At 36.2% G+C, this 19703-nt stretch overlaps 1 protein-coding gene and 2 non-coding genes across 3 annotated transcripts; 2 read left to right on the forward strand and 1 right to left on the reverse strand.

The window, feature by feature from the left end:
* The first annotated feature begins 11293 nt into the window (after positions 1–11293).
* LOC123661600 (general odorant-binding protein 1-like) lies at positions 11294–13293 on the forward strand. The gene is made up of 3 exons (XM_045596558.1): positions 11294–11416; positions 12194–12374; positions 13103–13293. Exons 1-3 carry the CDS (start codon positions 11294–11296, stop codon positions 13291–13293), a joined length of 495 nt encoding a protein of 164 aa, XP_045452514.1.
* Positions 13294–16154: 2861 nt separating this feature from the next.
* On the forward strand, positions 16155–16226 carry Trnaa-ugc. Its single transcript has one exon. It is a non-coding gene; the product is annotated as a tRNA-Ala (tRNA).
* Positions 16227–16527: 301 nt separating this feature from the next.
* Trnaw-cca lies at positions 16528–16599 on the reverse strand. The gene has a single exon. It is a non-coding gene; the product is annotated as a tRNA-Trp (tRNA).
* Between the last annotated feature and the right edge of the window lie 3104 nt (positions 16600–19703).

Genomic DNA, 19703 nt, shown 5'->3' on the forward strand with positions numbered 1-19703 from the left:
TTTTATGACTTAATTAATGTCGTTGCTTCTTTACGCAAATTGTTTTGTTAATCGCAGTGCTGATATAAAGTATAGATATATACTAGTAAGAACTCTTTCCTCACGCTAGCTAAAGTCAAAAGATATTTTTTTAAGCTGTCTAAAGTTTAAATTGATGCTTTTTGATTAAACACAAAATCTAAATCTACTGAAATATTCTACGCTCGTAATCCAAAACAAATAATATTGTTAGCTGTCGTTTAAACAGTCACTGTCGGAAAATTTTCAATAATGATATCCTGCAAATGTGACGCGGGCCTGGTCGGCGCTGCCTCTGACTGCGATACCAGAGGCATCCGGCGTTATCAGTGCGCGGCTACCGGCCGCAGCTGGCGCGCGAACGTTCGTACCACTGGAAGACACTTATTATTTATTACAATAATTAATTAACAAGTACTCTATATACGATTACAATTTTTAATTGTGCTGTGTTGCTTACAGTAGTCAAAATCAAAATCAAAATCAAAAATAGCTTTATTCAAATAGGCTCCAAGAGCACTTTCGAATCGTCATTTTACAAATTAAAACTTTAAAAATTAATTATTATTTTTGTAAAAGTGAAGCTACCACCGATTCGGAATGTAGATTCTGCAGAGAAGAATCGGCAAGAAACTCGACTCCAGTAGATCGATCTAGAGTTGGTCGATCGACACTTTTAGATATCATGTCAAAAAAAATTATGACCAATATTTTCCTACAATTCTTGGTAAAATGCATCTTTAAAATATACTTTAGGACCATTTAAGCATACATATATGTAATCGCCCTAATTACCATTGTTGTTTCGTCACTTTCTGATGCAGGCAAAGCCTACGCCTATACCAAACTAATTTACGTATTTAGCTAAATGAACATCACTAAGTTCTTCAGTCATTTCCATAAAATCTCTTGCAACTGTTCCGGAGTCTTGCTAATCTTTTAGCTACTTAACGCTTAATCTGCGTCGCATGCTTTCAGCTCAAATGTAACTCCAATTAGCGGAGGACGGCCTTCGCGTATCAAATTGAACGATAAATCGACATCGACATGTGTCTACTGTACGTTACGTACTTCACTTTTATCTGTCCCTGCACTGATTCACTCTAATGGAATCTCAGAATAAGCTCTCAATCTATGTTTTAAGTAAGATACTTAAGCAACATTTGCGTTTTTAAATACCTATGTCTTTATTTTTATTATTTTCGAAATTGTGTTGAAACTATTTTATAACAGATTGTCTTCTTATATTTACATGTAAAAAGTTGAAATAAAATATTGAAATAACGTAAAATATTCGATGTAAATGAAGTGGTGTGTCAAGTAAAATTAATTTAAAAAGTCCGTCGGCGAGATAGTGTTTAATCCTCAGTATCTCGGGGACGCTCGACGGAGCCATTACTCACCAATATTACTAACAAGCACTTAATCAATAAAAAGAACTAAAAAAACACCTTAAGGACCTGCGGTTCGTTTATTAATAAAACAAGTATCGTTTGGGACAAAGTGCGTTTTGTCGCCCGTTGCAAGTTGACGTTAAAATATTACTTTTTTATTTTGATCACCTTGAAACGTTTTTTATGTGCTGTGTGGCTACGGCACTAAAGAATTTAGCCACCCCCTCTCTTCCCGTGGGTGTCGTAAGAGGCGACTAAGGGATAACAAGGTTCTACAACCACCTTGGAACTTAAGAAGCCGACCGATGGCGGGATAACCATCCAACTGCTGGCTTTGAAATACACAGGCCGAAGACGGGCAGCAGCGTCTTCGGTGCGACAAAGCCAGTACTGCGGTCACCAACCCGCCTGCCCAGCGTGGTGACTATGGGCAAAACACATGAGTTCACGTTATTTTTGACGTAAACTTGTGGAGGCCTATGCCCAGCAGTGGACTGTATAGGCTGTAATGATGATAATGATGAAACGTTATTTTTACGAGATATCATTTAACTTGCTGCGTTGATAATTTGTTAATTAATTTTAACGGTCGGCTGTCGAATGACGGCTTATTACATTTTTGTTCCATTCAATTTAAATTTAATAAAAAAGGTATCTTGCTACATTGGTACGAGTATGATGAACATCATACAAGCTTAATATTAACGACAACTAATGTAACAGCTTTAGGTTAATGACCTTGTAGCGCGCGTTAAAAAAAGTTAAAATTAAAAAAAAATTGAATTCGAGGGAAGTAATAAGAGAAATAATTTTTTCTAACGCGACGAACTATAATCTGAGAGAGATAAAAAAAATATTTAAGAAATGGTTAGCTATTAAAAGTAACTAGTTCTAGAGAAAGAAAAAAAAACCAGACCAACATTGTCCCTTATTTGGTCTCGGAACGTCCGCCTAGATCTACCCCTTCCAACCCTTCCATCCACACTCGCCTTATCGCCACACGCGTTGACTAATATAGCCAGATTTCCTAGGGATGCGCTGTGTTGTCTCTCGACATCGCGAGTTTGATTAACAAAGCACTTGACGCTTCTTGTATTGCAGACATTCATACAGTAACCATTTAACATCAGCTACATAGGCTACTCTCGTTGCAAAAGCATGCTATAGCGTCCCCGCGATCCCGCCATATAGGCGCATTGCGGAACACACGTGGTGGTTTTTAATCAGTAAGAGTCTGAGAGGTGCCTCCGCGCCGGAGGGTGTCCATGTCCATTTTCCCCACTAAAAAAAAGGGTTGTAAATATATATAAAGACAAGTATTAAATGTAGGTAGTAATGTTGTAAATATGAATTTACTTTTACCTTTTGATACATGTCTCTGTATGTCTCCTAATTTCATCTTTTTTAATAGAGAAACTTTTGAGTCTCAGTGAAAGTAAAAAGCGAGTAAATATCATCATACTATACATATATCTATCAAATTAAAATTAATCAATCAATTAAAATAACAAAAAAAAACAAAAACAATTTATAATTAAAAACTCCTTGTAGGTAGGTACATGAGCCTATTAACTGATTATGTCAAAAGCCGGTAAAAAAACAGAAAGGACGGGAATGAGGTTTTATGGTGTTTTTAATGCGAGCTAATTACAAATATTAGTTACGGCGCAAACAGGCGAGGCGAGTGATTAACATTCTAGCGACAGAGCGACGGCCGGCGCGGAATCGAACCTGTCACCCTCGATTTCTTGTCGAACTGTAGACCTGCCGTAATAAAAAATTACTTTTCACAGCTCATCAGCCTAATGAAGTTTGAGTGTACATTAATTCGTGTGTATGTTTGAGGAATGTCAGTCACTGAAATAGAATATTCTCGAGATTAAAATAATTAACTTCTCTGCGTCCCAGCTTATTTACATGAATCATATTGAATTGAGAACCTCCTTATTACGTACGTACACAGATTGTTATTCCTAATTGTATTCGTACAAACAAAACCACACCCAAAACTAATTACAACAATCAAAAACAGGTATAACACAAAGTAATGTAGTAACGATAAAGTTCCACTAAACTAGACAGACGGGATTTTAAAATTAAATTAAAAGTGACTTCAATGAAAATATTCTGAAAAATGTAGAAGAGTATAAGAGACCTCAAGTTTAAGACAAGTCATTGCTGTCTAGATGACTATTTAAGTGTATTGCTGCTCAGACAATAAGGCTATATCAAAAGGAGCATAACAACTAATAGCGGGCCAGTTATTATGAAATACATGAGCACGACCCAGTGCAATACAGGCTCGACCTGCGACTGTCCCCGAACTCCGGACGCGGCGAGCAACGAGCGGTTGTTACTGAACTCGAACCCGTTCCGACTAATTATTATCATCCGACAATCGCCCGCGAGCCTCCAGTCAAGTTGGTCAGAGAGACGCGCCGTATCAGCGTGAACTGTCTTCCTTTACTTGATAACATTAGCCCGTTGGCGCAGTTGGCAGTGATGTTATTGAGTCCTGGGTTGTAGGTTTGATAACTTCGTGAGTCTGAGTATGATATTTATAATTATATAAGTATTGTATTAGCTGTGTGGTTACGGCAATGAAGAATATAGCCACCCCCTCTCTTCCTGTGAGTGTCGTAAGAGGCGACTACGGGATAACAAAGTTCCACTACCACCTTGGAACTTAAAAAAAAAAAGCCGACCGATGGCGGGATAACCATCCAACTACTGGCAATGGAATACACAGGCCGTAGACGGGCAGCAGCGTCTTCAGTGCGACAAAGCCAGCCCTGCGGTCACCAACACGCCTGCCCAGCGTGGTGACTATGGGCAACACACATTTTACACCATTTTTGGCGTGAACTTGTGGAGGCCTGTGTCCAGCAGTGGACTGTGATAGGCTGAAATGATGAAGTATTATATTGTTGAAATGTACATTAATTTTAAAAACTGTTTTAAACACGAATTATTCACAAGTAACAAGTCAACGGCAAAAAGAGCAACTCCCAAGACGGTACCTATAGCGTTAATGAACGCTTGAGTTTTTACTATTAAAATATTTTATTACTATTCAGATGTTTGACAATATTTCGCTTGATCGGATTTTAATTTTTTTTTTTTTTATATCTCTAGGTCGGCAAACAAGCGTACAGCTTGCTTAACAACCTGCAACACCAGAAGCATCGCAAGCGCGTTGCCGACGCAATCCCCAATCTCCCCAGGAGCTCTGGTCACCTTACTCACCAACAGGAACACAATACTGCTTGAAAACAGTATTATTTAGCTGTGATCTTCTGTAAGGTCGAGGTACTACCCCAGTCGGGCTGCTCCATATTTTGAGCAGGAAATTCCTGCTGTGCCCTACCTACCTCAGTTATGTTTTAATCTTTTAACTTATATTAATTTAACTTTAAAAAATAGTGATCGATATACGCCACCGATTGCCGATCAGAATTTATTTAAAGTAATACTAATTGATCTAGACCAGACTGAGAGAGTGCGCCCAACGCCCGAACGAATCCGAAGGAGTAAAGCATTAATCAAAGATAATGCGGTTGGCCCCGGGTCGCGCTTATCTTAAATAATTATTCAAGTCTGCGCATATAATAAAATACCTACGGTGCTTATTCTGTACCGGGAATGTTTTGACATTTTTTTTTTCAATCAAATAATTGCTAGGCGATATAATTATTATGAATAGTACTATGTTCAAAGCAATACTTTTTTTACAACTGAGATAGAGCATAGCAGCAAATATCTTGTCCCTGTCTCAATCTCTGGAGCAGCCCAACTAGGGAGAACCTCAACCATACTGAAGATCACAGCTAAATAATTGCTTTCAAGTAGTATTGTGTTTCTGTGGTAAGTAGGCGAACAGCGCGCCTGCTGGGATTGGGGGTAGGGCTGGCAACACACTTGAGATGCTTCTAATGATGCAGGCGTCCATAAGCTACGTTAATCGCTAACCATCAAATGAACTGTACCCTTGTTTGCTGACCTCGCTTGACTTAAATCGTTAATAATTAAGATTTCTTTAAGTCTACAGTAATTAAGTAATAGAATGAGTAGAACCACGTTTACCTGACGAATCAGTCAAATCAAGCTACAAGTTAAAATTGAAAAGCGATCAATTAAATGAACTGTATTTATTCTAATATAGGCAAGTTAATAACAGACGCTAGCCCCGAGTGAATAGTGCGTAAGAGAGGTTTAATAGTTGATCCTGATATTGTACAGCTCTGTTAGATAATTACTTACGGCATTTACGATCTTGGAGCTCGAGTCTCCCTACGGGATGTTTTTTAAATGGTAGACATATTAACAATTGCTTCGCAATATATTTATGACAATATTATGTATATTCACCAAAATATTAATTGTTTTGAAATAAATAACAATAATCGCATTGTAAACACAAAAAGGAATAACAAAATTGTAACTCCAATTTTCCGACTGCGCTAAGCATCTATCTCCTTTCTGGGTTATGGTATTCGCATGTATAATAAAATCCCAAAACCAATTTTGGAATTGTCTCGACATAAATTGAAAGTTTTTATTTAAAAAAAATAATAGATAAAGCTTATTACTCGGTGCAGGATTACATAGTTGATGAAGATGTGTGGACTTAGTGACGCTGTATTTCATGCAACATGTTATTAATTTTGTACCAAAACACAGTTTATATAGATATTATTTTCCAAAAGAGTAACTGCGGAGTTTCTTGCCGATTCTTCTCTGCAGAATCTACATTCCGAATCGATGGTAGCTATACTTTTACAAAAGTAATAATTTATTTTTAAAGTTTTAATTTGTAAAATGACGATTCGAAAGTGCTCATGGGGCCTATTTGAATAAAGCTGTTTTTGATTTGATTTGATTTGACTTGTGTTACGCTTAGAGAACTAATACAAGTAGTGTCGTCAGTTCTGAACCTCCGCGTCCGACTGTAGAGGACACAGCGCCTAGCAATTTAATATTACTAAACGTTTCTGGGCGCATTGCTCACGAATAAAAATAATACGTAGTGTACACATGAGTATCAGGAGCGAGAGGTTTTAATGACATAAATATTGGCTTAAAATGTTATAATTATAACTAATAATTATAATATATATTTAACGAGAGGTTATACTTTATAAATATTTTAGTGTACGTATAAAAAATATTCTAAATCAAAATATTTAAAAAAAAAACGTGTGTGCTTTAGACCACGCGGCTGAAGTAAAGGCCTGCACTGTGTCTTAGATATACGAAACGTAACTTGGCTATGAAAGAAAGAGAGAAAAATGTGTACTCACACCTCTCTCTCTTGCTCCGTTCGCCTCGCTCGATCACACTTTTCGTACCGCTCTCATCTACTCCCCAAGTTAAACATGCGTAAAGAAGTTTTACTTAAAAAACTCGATCCCTTATCTGAACGCCGTGGCGACTGTGAGGATATAATAATTGTGCGCTATGCAGGTCGGGCGCATCTCCGCCCGCGCCCGACCGCCACACGCAACGTACACACGCGATGCTTTGTTCTGCCAATTAATAAAAAATCGTCATAATATTGCAGGCTGCTCCTCGCGGGTCACTTTTAATCTCGGGTAAATTTAGAATTGAAATTTTGGTTATGTATTAACACCGGTCTTCGATAACACACTGCTACGTGAAAGAGTTTAAAACTATTGGCGTATTATAATGATTTAAGAATTAACAAAGATTAGAGGAAAAGATAATACTTATTAGAACAAATAGGTAACGTCCGTTTTTTGTAACTAAGAGTCATAACAATCTTACTAACTATTAAAATTACAAGCAATGATCTACAAAATGGAAAAGGATTCCTGCCAATGGCTCAAACAGCACTTCCTAGCCACAATTGTTCTGCCATTCCCCGTTCATCAATTGCAACCGCAACTCAAACACAGGCCTCGTGCATCCATTACTCTCGCGCGAACAAACTGCACCAACCTCACGGAGCCTGATATTAAATTGAGCTGATACGAATTACGAATAATCTTTACTTTTATTCAGTATACTTACAAACACTTGAATTTTAATAAAGTACCTTCGTTTGTCTGTGGTGCGCACCGTACCTTAAAACTTACATACTTGCTACCATTAGTAATTTATTTTAAACTATCTGCGCCACGCAGTTTCGCGAATTCAATTTCCGATCCCGTAGGAATGACGGGATAAAAAGTAGCCTATGTGCTATTCTAGATCCCCAACTATCTACGTACCAAGTTTTATTAAAATCGATTCAGTAGTTTTTGCGTGAAAAGGTAACAAACATACATACATACATACCTATATCCTCACAAAATTTCGCATTTATGATATTTGTAGGATATGAAACCGGTTTTTTTAGTCTACTCTCTAGTATGACATTTTAGGACATTCTACAATCGATATTGAAGTAAAAAACCATAAACTGATTTATTGTCGTACGCTTATCTATATGTTGACACGCATCACGCGGACACTACTGAATGGATTTAAATAAAACCTATCGTTAACATTATTTGGCTACAACATAAAACTATGACCTTTTATACTGTACTAGCTTCTGCGTGCGACTTCATCCGCGTGGAACAGAGGTACGCGCAATACTTGATCATTATTTTGCTGCGATGATATTTTGAAAAAAGAACCCCCGATTTTGAAATATTCTTCATTGGTGCTCCGCTCCTTTTGGTTTTAGCGTGATGATATATAGCTTATACCTTCCTCGATAAAGGGGCTATCTAACAAGGGACAGACAGACAGACAGACAGACGGACAGACGGACAGACGGACAGACGGACAGACGGACAGACGGACAGACGGACAGACGGACAGACGGACAGACGGACAGACGGACAGACGGACAGACGGACAGACGGACAGACGGACAGACGGACAGACGGACAGACGGACAGACGGACAGACGGACAGACGGACAGACGGACAGACGGACAGACAGACAGACGGACAGACGGACAGACGGACAGACAGACAGACGGACAGACGGACAGACGGACAGACGGACAGACGGACAGACGGACAGACGGACAGACGGACAGACGGACAGACGGACAGACGGACAGACGGACAGACGGACAGACGGACAGACGGACAGACGGACAGACGGACAGACGGACAGACGGACAGACGGACAGACGGACAGACGGACAGACGGACAGACGGACAGACGGACAGACGGACAGACGGACAGACGGACAGACGGGCAGACGGACAGACGGACAACTCAGTAGTTTACACATTAAAGATGTTATTTATAAGACTTGTCGAGCTGCCAATCAAATGAACAATAGATTTTTGCTAGAAAACTTGTTTATTTTGGAAGGAAGTAGAAAAAGCCGTAATCATTCTGAACGGTTCTATGACAGATAAAATTTTCCAAAATAAATTTTTTTAATTAAAGTTTAAATTTTGTTATACAGTGTTATTCTACTGAACACAATCAAAATCAAAATCAAAAAATACTTGATTCAAAAGGCTTCAAAATTATTTTTACTTAATATTATTCTATTTTAATTTTAAAACGTTGGAAAATCCAAATGTAGGTACACGCCTCCACGCCATCTAGCACGCCATGCCATATCGTAGCGTATTTAGGAACTAATGTACAACCGTACAACTCACAGATGGCTCTGATCCATTATTTTATATATTTCTTGTAAAAAAAATGGATAATTTTTGAGCGCTCATATTCAATAGTCTTCGTAGTAAATAGTTTTCTACATAATAATTGTATTTACTTGCAAACGAAAAAAACCGACTTCAATTACATCGACAAGTAAATAAAACGTCTACCTAAGACGAAAAAATAGTCAAGTAAATACGGGTTATCAACGATTACTCAAAAAGCTGTAATCAGATCTCAATGAAATTTTAATGTGACCACATGGTAAACATCGGCTTTCGATTAAATTAAAAATCATCAAAATCGGTACATCCAGTAAAAAGTTATGCCGCATAATACAACGTAGGTCGACGAAAAAATTGTTAAGTAAAAACGCATTATTGGATATAACTCGAAAAGTAATTGTAAGATCTCAAATAAATTTAAATGGGACCAAATGACAAACACCACCTATCGATTAAAAAAAATGTCGAAATCGGTCCACTCGAAAGTCAAAAATTCTGAAGTAACATACATAAATTAAAAAAAATACAGTGGAATTGAGAACCTCCTCCTTTTTTTGAAGTCGGTTAATAAATACCAGCTTAACTTATTTTGCTATCATCCGTACATTCAAGACGTTGATATCAAACATAATTTCTTATATTCGATTTGTTTCTACTGTTCTGTTGTAGGTATACATATAATAGAATATTTAAAAACGGCTCCAAGTAATATTTAATTTATAGATTGATGTGTATTCTGTTTAAAAGTATGTATTTAATAGAATAATAAGATTATTAAGGCTTTGTTATAAAAATAAAGAGGTTTAAGGGTAACGCTTCCCGTATTATTCATAGGTATTGTGAAAGTAAAGCACAACCTTCTTTGGAGGCGTGCAATGTGATGATTTGAAGAGGACATTCGTTAATCGATACCGAAGTAAAAACTTAGCAAGATGGTCATTTAAGATGTGAAGTTCACTATAAGGTTGTTGAAATACTGCGGTACAGTAGGCTTACGCCGAGTTGCACGAAACAAAATTTAAATTTGAGATTAAACTAATTTAATCACAAGAATTTCATACAATTCTTGTTAATGTGTTCTTTTTGCTCATTTATGAATTATTTACTGTTGGAAACTTTACTGGTTTGTGTACTGGCTGTATGATTTTATTAATTTACTGTATTATTGTACTATATGTTTCCTAAATAAAATAAAATAAAAAATTAAATTAGTTTAATCACTACTTAAATTTTAATTTCTTTTCGTGTAACTCGGCGTTAAACGCAAATTAACGAACGGCGGTCACGTTAGCAGTAGAACATGAGAAGGAAGCGGGTGTTGTAATGTTGTTATTATGTTTGAGTCAAGAATTACGGTGATAAAGGCGCGAAAATAGGACGATGAGCATCGCTAATGACACGTCTGCGGACGAGGAGAGCACGTGATGGTTAGCGAGCGGGTGCGGACAACTAGGTTCTATTTATTTTATATAACTTATATTGAACCCCACAGTGAGACGGATATTTGAATTATACTATAATCTAGATCTACACAAATAGATAAAGTTATAGATATCTCTTTAGAAAAGTATGAAACGGATTCACTTCAATTTTATCTCTTACACACTTGGCTATTATCTAAATATGTCGCGCTGGCGCTGTATCAATTACTTTATCAGCTAGAACTAAAAAAAAACTATAAATATTTTTAATCGATTCGTTCGATAATCGACGATAAATATAGGTACATTTATACTTTCTTGGATACTCTAAAAATTTTCAAATATAAATAAAGTCTCAAATCTAACACATTATTATTAAGCCTTAAATTAACAGCTGCCATATTTATATACATGGTGATGTATATGGCGGTACTTGCAACAGTGCCAAAATGACAAATCTGGTAAATAAGTCGTGTTATTATTTTATAGACAATTGTGGTCGCTATGCACATAAAGTAGAAACCAAAGTCAAATAAACGAGTTTTTTTTTCAATGCTTCTGAACATAATAACATAATCAGCGGATCATGGTCTAATAACACGTTGGCTCCGGCTAATAACGCATCGCCTCTAAACATGACAAACAGCGTTCCCGCCCATTGTATGTTCTTGAGCGACTAATGTATGACATTAGAAGCTTCGTGCACCTCACTGTTTAAAAGTACTATAAAGGCAGGATATCCGAAATAACGCAGTCATTGTGGAGCCTACAACAACGGTTACAATGGTGGAAAATAGAGGGCGCGTCGAATTCTTTAAAATGGCAAGGCGTATGGTAGTGCTGATGCTGGTTAGCCAACTCCTGGTCGTTCGAGGAAACGTCGAAGTTATGAAGGACGTGACACTTGGCTTCGGCGAGGCACTGCAGCATTGCAGGGAAGAAGTAAGTAAAACACGTATTTAAATAAAACAATGTCTCCTTAAACCTACTTTTAAGAAGGTAAAAATGACTTGACTATTCTGTAACTTCACTAATAGCGTAGTTAGCAAACGTTGAAACAAAACTTGTAATCTGTTTTCATATTTCTCATTTGTCTTTTAAATGTTATTTCTCTTTGGTTTAAATGAAAATTCACTTACAGTGAAAGATTCTTTCCTGTCCATGCTCTAATGGGCAGTAGTTGAGCTGGTTCATTTAAGCACGACGCCTGCGGCTGCCGCTACCTGGAGCATTGTGATTAATTGCTCATATCGACATATTTATAGCAAAAATGCTATTTAGTATCTGACAACATCTCAATTAAGATTTTACACTCTCTTATATCTGCTGGGAAATGAAAAAGTACAAAATCTTGATCGTGCTTTCAAATCGATTATATCAAATATAAATTAATAATACCAAGAAAACAAACGGCATATAGATTAACAAACAACTATTCTATTTCGAACTTTACTGTTCAAAACCCCGTGTCCAAGGCTAGGCTTCGATGATTTAAAGTACGGATTATACATGCAGTAGGTAATTACGCAACAATACCGATAGCAATGATCAAAATTCTAATTAATAAATAGGGTAAACCTGTTTCAGAATACCTCCAATATGCAATTATTTTTGCACGTAACGTAACGTAGATATGTGCATCTGCTATTTTAAGCTTTTTTACATATTTCACTGTTTAATACTGATGAAATATCTATGTCTCATATAATATTCGTCCAGAGCCAGCTGACGGAGGATAAGATGGAGGAGTTCTTCCACTTCTGGCGCGACGACTTCCGCTTCGAGGACCGCGAGCTGGGCTGCGCCATCAAGTGCATGAGCACGCACTTCAACCTGCTTACCGACTCGCACCGCATGCACCACGAGAACACCGACAAGTTCATCAAGTCCTTCCCGAACGGTACTGACGCGACATAACAGCTAATTAAAATGGCGAATCCACATGTACATGTGTACTTAGAATGTTACGATGGATGTGATGAAATTGTAACCAGCCAGTATGTCTACATGGAAGATTGTTAGAAAAAACGAATTATAGAAGTTTCTAAACGGACAATAGAATTGACACAATTATTTTTAAAAAATTTGTCTCATTGTCAGAGTGTTGTCAGGCTCCGTCATAATACGCCGTCTTCACACGTTTTTATCACCCTGATATTATTGGCAATTCGAAAACAAAATTTTGTATAAAATATAATTATGAGGATAATAAGCTAGTTAGATACAATGTTAGTCACGATTTTTCCATATTTTCGTCACCGTATAAGATCGCTGTGAAGCGATGATAGCACTCACTTGAGAATCCGAAATATCTAGATTGTTTGAAAAACAAGTGTACTCTAGAGCACACGACGGAAGTAAAACTTCTCTAGTTGTCCCTACAGTAACATATGAAACGTAACTCTCTCTCTTTCTATCTTCACTAAGTTATATCTCCCTCTCAACTTCCGTTCGCCTCGCCCGATCACACTTTTCGTAACGCTCTCGTCACGCATTCACTAGCTTACTTCCCAAGTCAAGCGTACGTAAAGAAGTTTTACTTCAAAAACAAAGAAACTTCGATGTCACACTCACACATTGTCAAAACATTAGCCTGCTGACAAACACAAGTATCGTGTCGTTTCTCAGGCGAGGCGCTGTCGCAGCTGATGGTCGAGGTGATCCACAGTTGCGAACAGCGCCACGACGCGGAGGCCGACCACTGCTGGCGCATCCTGCGCGTCGCCGAGTGCTTCAAGACCTCGTGCCAGGCGCGCGGCATCGCTCCCACCATGGAACTGCTCATGGCCGAGTTCATCATGGAGACCGAGGCGAGGTGAACGCGTCGTACCGCCGCACACGAGATTTGTAACCTGCCACCAGAAATTCAAATCTAAAAATGTGTAGTAAATTAACTAACAAATCCCGATATCCTTACTATAGATAGTACTAACTTCGTTAATATTTAAAACTGTATAATGTAAAACTATTTACATAATCTTATGGGAAGCTAAAATAATCTCTATAGGCATTGTAAAATAAATACTAATCATATAATAATCACATTATCAATAGCTAATATTAGGTTAGATATGATTGTTAGTTGCAAGGGTTTGTTGTTATTGTTCCGAATTATAGAAAGAAAATTAAACATGATATCATCTTCTAATTGAATTTATTAGCTTTCACAGTTGTTAAATGTCGCAGAGGATTTTGCCAGTGTCGCGAAATAAATCATCAAGTGTCTTCTCCATTCTTTCTCCATTTTTTTACTTAGTATATCAAAATCAATACAAAATCAAAATCAAAAACAGCTTTATTCAAATAGGCTCCAAGGGCACTTTCGAATCGTCATTTTACAAATTAAAATTTTAAAAATATTTATTTTTTTAAAAGAGAAGCTACCACCGATTCGGAATGTAGATGTTGCACAGACGAATCGGCGAGAAACTCCGCAGTTACTCTTTTGAAAATAATATATGTGTTTTGGTACAAAATTATTAATATCTTGCATGAAATACAGCGTCACTAAGTACACACATCTTTGTCATCTATGTAATCCTACACAGAATCATATGCTTTATCTATTATTTTTTTTCAAATGTTGTCATATATCAAAAATAATTTAAAAATGTACAATTGACTGATGTGAAAACTAAAATGATAACCACAGTAGAATAACTACAAAAAATGTTTATGTCTGACTTTGTGCGCATGTAAATACTACTTATAAGAAGATAATTAAACGATTACTAGCAGTATTTAGTACGGAAGCTTGCATTACTCCCGGGTTTTTCCATAACGTTAAAAATCACTTAATCAATGTTACTACAAAGTGTTTTTCCCTCGAGCGTTCACACGGACTTAGTTCATATGGACATTATATGGAGATTCTCAGAAACTTTGTCATAAACTAAATTCCTCTGAAGTTTTTAATGATTAGTTAGCAAGTACTCTTTTCTCGTATGTACGAATGACCCCCATGAAGTGCTATATTGGTCATTCCCTCAATAAAAATAAGCAACAATGTTTTAAAAACAATAATTCTTACAACATATTCTTCAAGTTGTTGCAACCACATTCTTTACTGGTTAATGTAGTTATTTATCGTACTTTTAAGCACAATAGAACATTTTATTTTTAAGATTATTTCAATAATAGTTTAGTAAGATATGATTCATCCGACGACTAAGGCTTTGTTTATAATTAAAGATTGTACTTAAGTTCAAAAATAAATAAACAATGATCAAAAACTCTCATATAAGTATCTAATTTTATTAATGTATCCTTTGCCTAAACCTAGCTTTCTCTACCGCTTACTCAGGAACGAACAGATAAGCTACATTTGTACAAAAAAATAGAATCTACAATTTTATAACTGTAAGGAAGTCAAGCTTCGGTATAATAAAAGTAGCCTAAGTTATTCCTTATTACATCAGCTATCTGCCAGTGAAAATCCCGTTAAAATTGGTCCAGCCGCTTCAGAAATTAGCCGGAACAAACAAACAGACAGACAGACAGACAAAAATTTTAAAAAATGTTATTTTGGTATATGTACCGTGTCCATATGCATTTACTAAAAAGCGGTTATTTTAATATTACAAACAGACACTCCAATTTTATTTATTTGTATAGATTGCAAAATGTGGCAGGAGGCCACATCTGTCAAGCAACGGAGATAGACCGAGAATAACAAATATACCATTGTAGGAACAATCAATTCATGCGCAAGGCATGAAAATTATATTACTGAACTTAACTGCATGATTGTTTTCTACAGCAACCATGGAGTCCTCCCGTGACCATGGTTGCTGTAAAGTATCCGAAACGTCGGGAATCAAAAGTTAATAATAAACCGCGATAAAATCCGAAAAAAGTTGTTTCATTAACTGCATGAGTTTTCACGGGCATATTCTCTGGACAAAATTGAACGTGCATAACAAGAGAAAGAAAATTCGTGCAACATTTTTTAATTCCAAGTCCAGTCAGTCCCAATGCTACCACTTATCTGTAGCTGCAAAAAGTAATAAATATATGTAAAATTCAAAATAAGCGCAGATATTTGCGCTGCCTAACTGGTTCAATTGTATCAAATTCATATATACCTATTGTCTGACACACCATACAGAGCCGGTTTCGCCAGTTTTGAATAACGCTATTTGACGGATGACAGTATCGACAGTAAAAAGTATTTGATTCATTCTTCTTTCTTTTTTTTTTTTTCAAACAAGCGTACGGCTCATCTGATGGTAAGCGATTACCGTAGCTTATAGACGCCTACAACACCAGAAGCATCGCAAGCGCGTTGCCGACCCAATCCCCAATCCCCCCAGGAGCTCTGGTCACCTTACTCACCAACAGGAACACAATACTGCTTGAAAACAGTATTATTTAGCTGTGATTTTCTTCTATCTTTCTTACCATTGATTTGTATTATATTTATGTGATATTTTTATTCCCGTATATTAATCTTAAAATTGCAGTTTATCAACTGAGAAGAAAAAATCTTTCTGGCTTATTCTACCTGCGCTGTCAAAGTTCATTTGTATTGTCATCCGTCAAATAGCGTTATCCACAACTGTCGACAGGCTCCCAGACTATCGACACTATAATGCAAAGACTGATGACGTAAATTAAATACTAAATACATTTCAAAAAAGTAATTAATAACATATTTATAATTTTGTAATGCTATTCAACAGGGGATGTAGCTCAGTGGTAGAGCGTTCGCTTTGCATGTGAAAGGCCCCGGGTTCGATCCCCGGCATCTCCAATTTTTGCCGTTTTAAAAAAATAGCTAATAGTTAAATTATATTTTATATACAAAATATACATACAAAAGTTCTTTTTTTCCTTAATGTTAACTTAAGACCTTTTTAATGTTATAATTTTTAAAGTAAAAGTTTTCTTAATAACTGATTTATCTAAGCTATCGTGTAGAAAAAGCGATTCTAAATACATAAAACTTAGCCGAAACCAATACACACAAAAAAAAATTTAAATACATTTTTGAGATGACAAAATAGACATCTTAATTACATAAAAATATTGTACATTTTTAAAAAAAGCAGTTTTGACCCCGACGTGATTTGAACACGCAACCTTCTGATCTGGAGTCAGACGCGCTACCGTTGCGCCACGGAGTCTACGTACCAAATGTGAATTAGACTTTCTTATCATGAGTACGGCAATATGAATATATAATGTAATAATATTAGTAATTATATGAATTTAGTGGTTTTATTATTAAACATACTTGTATTTTATGTACATAACTTGCACATGTTTTAAGTGTAATACCAATTTTACAACGATTTTTTATTATAAGATTTTTATGGAAGAGCTCTATCTATCGGCGAATGGTAAAACTATTATGCTTAAGAGCGAACTGATCATTAATTAAAGGTGTCGCTACTGCTGCTAAATAAAACCAAAATATTGCAATCTACTGTTGAAAAATAACCATGTTATATACCTATTCGATTTAAAACGCACCATTTAAAATAAATTTCAATTTTAATTTAAACGAATAAAAGCGGTCTGTGCATAACCTTCGCACTGAACTGTAAGTATGTATTAAAATATTAACAAGAGATAATTGACAATCACAACTAAAAATTCTTAATTTGACTCAAACCACACGAGCCTAATAAAGGTAGCTTCGGAAAAAAAACGAAACGAAACCTACCATTATTTAAATAACGCGTATGTCACTAAACCTTAAAATTATTTTGAGTTTTTGAATGGCGTAGACTTACAACTAAACGAAACAGGTGGCGCAGTAATCGGCTTTTAAAATTTTCGCTTAGGTGCACTGCATATAATAATATTATTCCATTGTAGTTAAGATTATACACTAATAAATTAGTGCAATTAATATTATAGGATTCATTTAAATACACATTTATAACATAATTATACTGAGTGGAGAAATAAAAATAATAGATAGGTACCTACTTACTTTCTAATAAAATATTTTCAAGAAGCTGTTTTAAGGGTAAAAGGATTATTATACATTTGTTTATTGAACTTATTACAAACGATTAGGCTATTATTAAAAACTTTGACGATAATAAAATTTTAAGCATGTACGTATAATATTCACATTTTTATTTTTATTTTGATTTTAATTATTTTGATTTTGATTTTTATTTTGGTTCGATGTTTATTTTATATGACTCATTGCTGGGTAGCACAACTATGAAAAGGCAAAAGCTTAGAAAAACTAAAAATTTAAGAATGAAAAAATAGATTATATTGAAAATTTTTTTTTATATGAGATAATAATAAAATTAATGTCTTAGTAACACCAATCGTGTCGCTTACAGCATTGTTGCATCTGTATTTAGAAATTTAGATTCATCTATCTATAATTCGCCATACCGAGAGTAATTACCATACCCACCATACAAACCGGAACGACTTAAAATACGACAGTCCTTAAATACTAAATAATGATTCAAACAACGACGTATCTTTTACATAATTCATTGTGACAGAGCATGCAGATACCGTTGTACGAGGATAACAACACATGCTTACGACTTACGAGCACCCTCGTTTTTTATTTTTTATTTTTTGTTTTAAATCATACCATCGTTGTTCTTTTTTTTCGAATTGTGTAGTGCTGTTGGCTCTATCGGCCTTTACAGCGTCACCAGGTGGGGTGGCCGGGTACTGAGACCCAGCCGTGAAAGAAAAAGGGGAGCCCTTTAGAAGGACTCGGGATGTCTGTTCGTCGTAAGGATGTCTCCTAGCGAGATCGCACCTCGGCTTAAGATAAAGTCGGTGTGGATACCATCGTTGACATGATTTTTGTTATTTATAGACGTTTACGTCGTGTGAACTTTGAAGCTTATAAAAACCATTAACTACGTCTTGTGTCTACGTTATGTCCTCTTAAAAATGCGCCGGATTTTCCGCCACTTTTATGTTTAAGATAATAACTTTATTGCTCCCAAAAGTCAATAGCTGCCGATCTTGTCGTAACATAAATGTTTTTGTTTGTGGAAATAAAACTTTGACTGAATATTTTTAAAGACTAATGTAAAGTTATCACAATCTGTTGGGATTCCCAGCGTTATCACAGGTCACGGTCGTCGACATTAATTTGTAATTTTGACGTGTTAACATCAAAATTAATCTCGAACAATTTGTTAATATAATCAATTTTTTCCCCTCTCTTCCTGTGGGTGTCGTAAGAGGCGAATAAGGGATAGCACAGTTCCACTACCACTATGGAACTTAAAAAGCCGACCGATGGCGGGATACCCATCCAACTGCTGACTTTGAAATACACAGGCCGAAGACGGGCAGCAGTGTCTTCGGTGCGACAAGGCTAAACCTCGGTCACCAACCCGCCTACCCAGCAACACACATGAGTTCACGCCATTTTTGACGCGAACGTGTGGAGGCCTATGTGCAGCAGTGGACTGCAATAGGCTGTAGTGACTTTAAAATTAACGTCTTATTTATCGATAGCACCGTTATAAGTGCCAAAGTTTCAGGCAGACTTATATCAGTAGTTTAGTACGTATCACCTAGAGTACCGAGGTTGTTCTGGCTTTGTATCCACTTTATAGTAGGCCATTGTGCCAAATCCGAGTTTATCTTCTCATAGATCTGAACAATCTTCAAAAGAAGTTTGGGATGCAAGCTTAATTTCATTTAATACCCATTCAAGTAGGTGACTTGGTTCTCTAAATCTTCAATCCTACATTTCATTGTTAGGAAAGCAGGCGTTGATACAATGTACTTAGACTCGGTAGATATACAACCATTGGTGTCCTGGACCTGGACTGAATGTGAAATACCACAAATATACATGTAACAAAACAAGATCATTACAGCAATGTTATGTTTATTTGAAACTCTAAAAGTAATTTACTTTAAATTAATTATATCAAAAATCAACTATTTATTTCTATCCTTATAAATATATTTACGACAATTATTCAAAACACAAAAAATCAGTAACTTTGATCATTTTATAAAACTCACGATTTCCAAGAAGTAACGAATCAGCGACTAATCGCCAATAGTGCTTGTGGGGAAAATTGGAGTGATATTAAAAGCGCTGGTCGAATTATGACATAAGCATTGGAAGTGCCGTGAGAAAACTAAGAGAGTTTAACATAAATGCATCGTTACGTAACATCTAGGTTTGACACATATTTAACTCTACAGTAATTGACCATTCTAGTCCAAAGCTGAGGTCATACACGCGGTACACTAACACTCAGGCACGCTT

This window comes from Melitaea cinxia, chromosome 17, assembly GCF_905220565.1.
Source record: "Melitaea cinxia chromosome 17, ilMelCinx1.1, whole genome shotgun sequence".
Taxonomy (NCBI): domain Eukaryota; kingdom Metazoa; phylum Arthropoda; class Insecta; order Lepidoptera; family Nymphalidae; genus Melitaea; species Melitaea cinxia.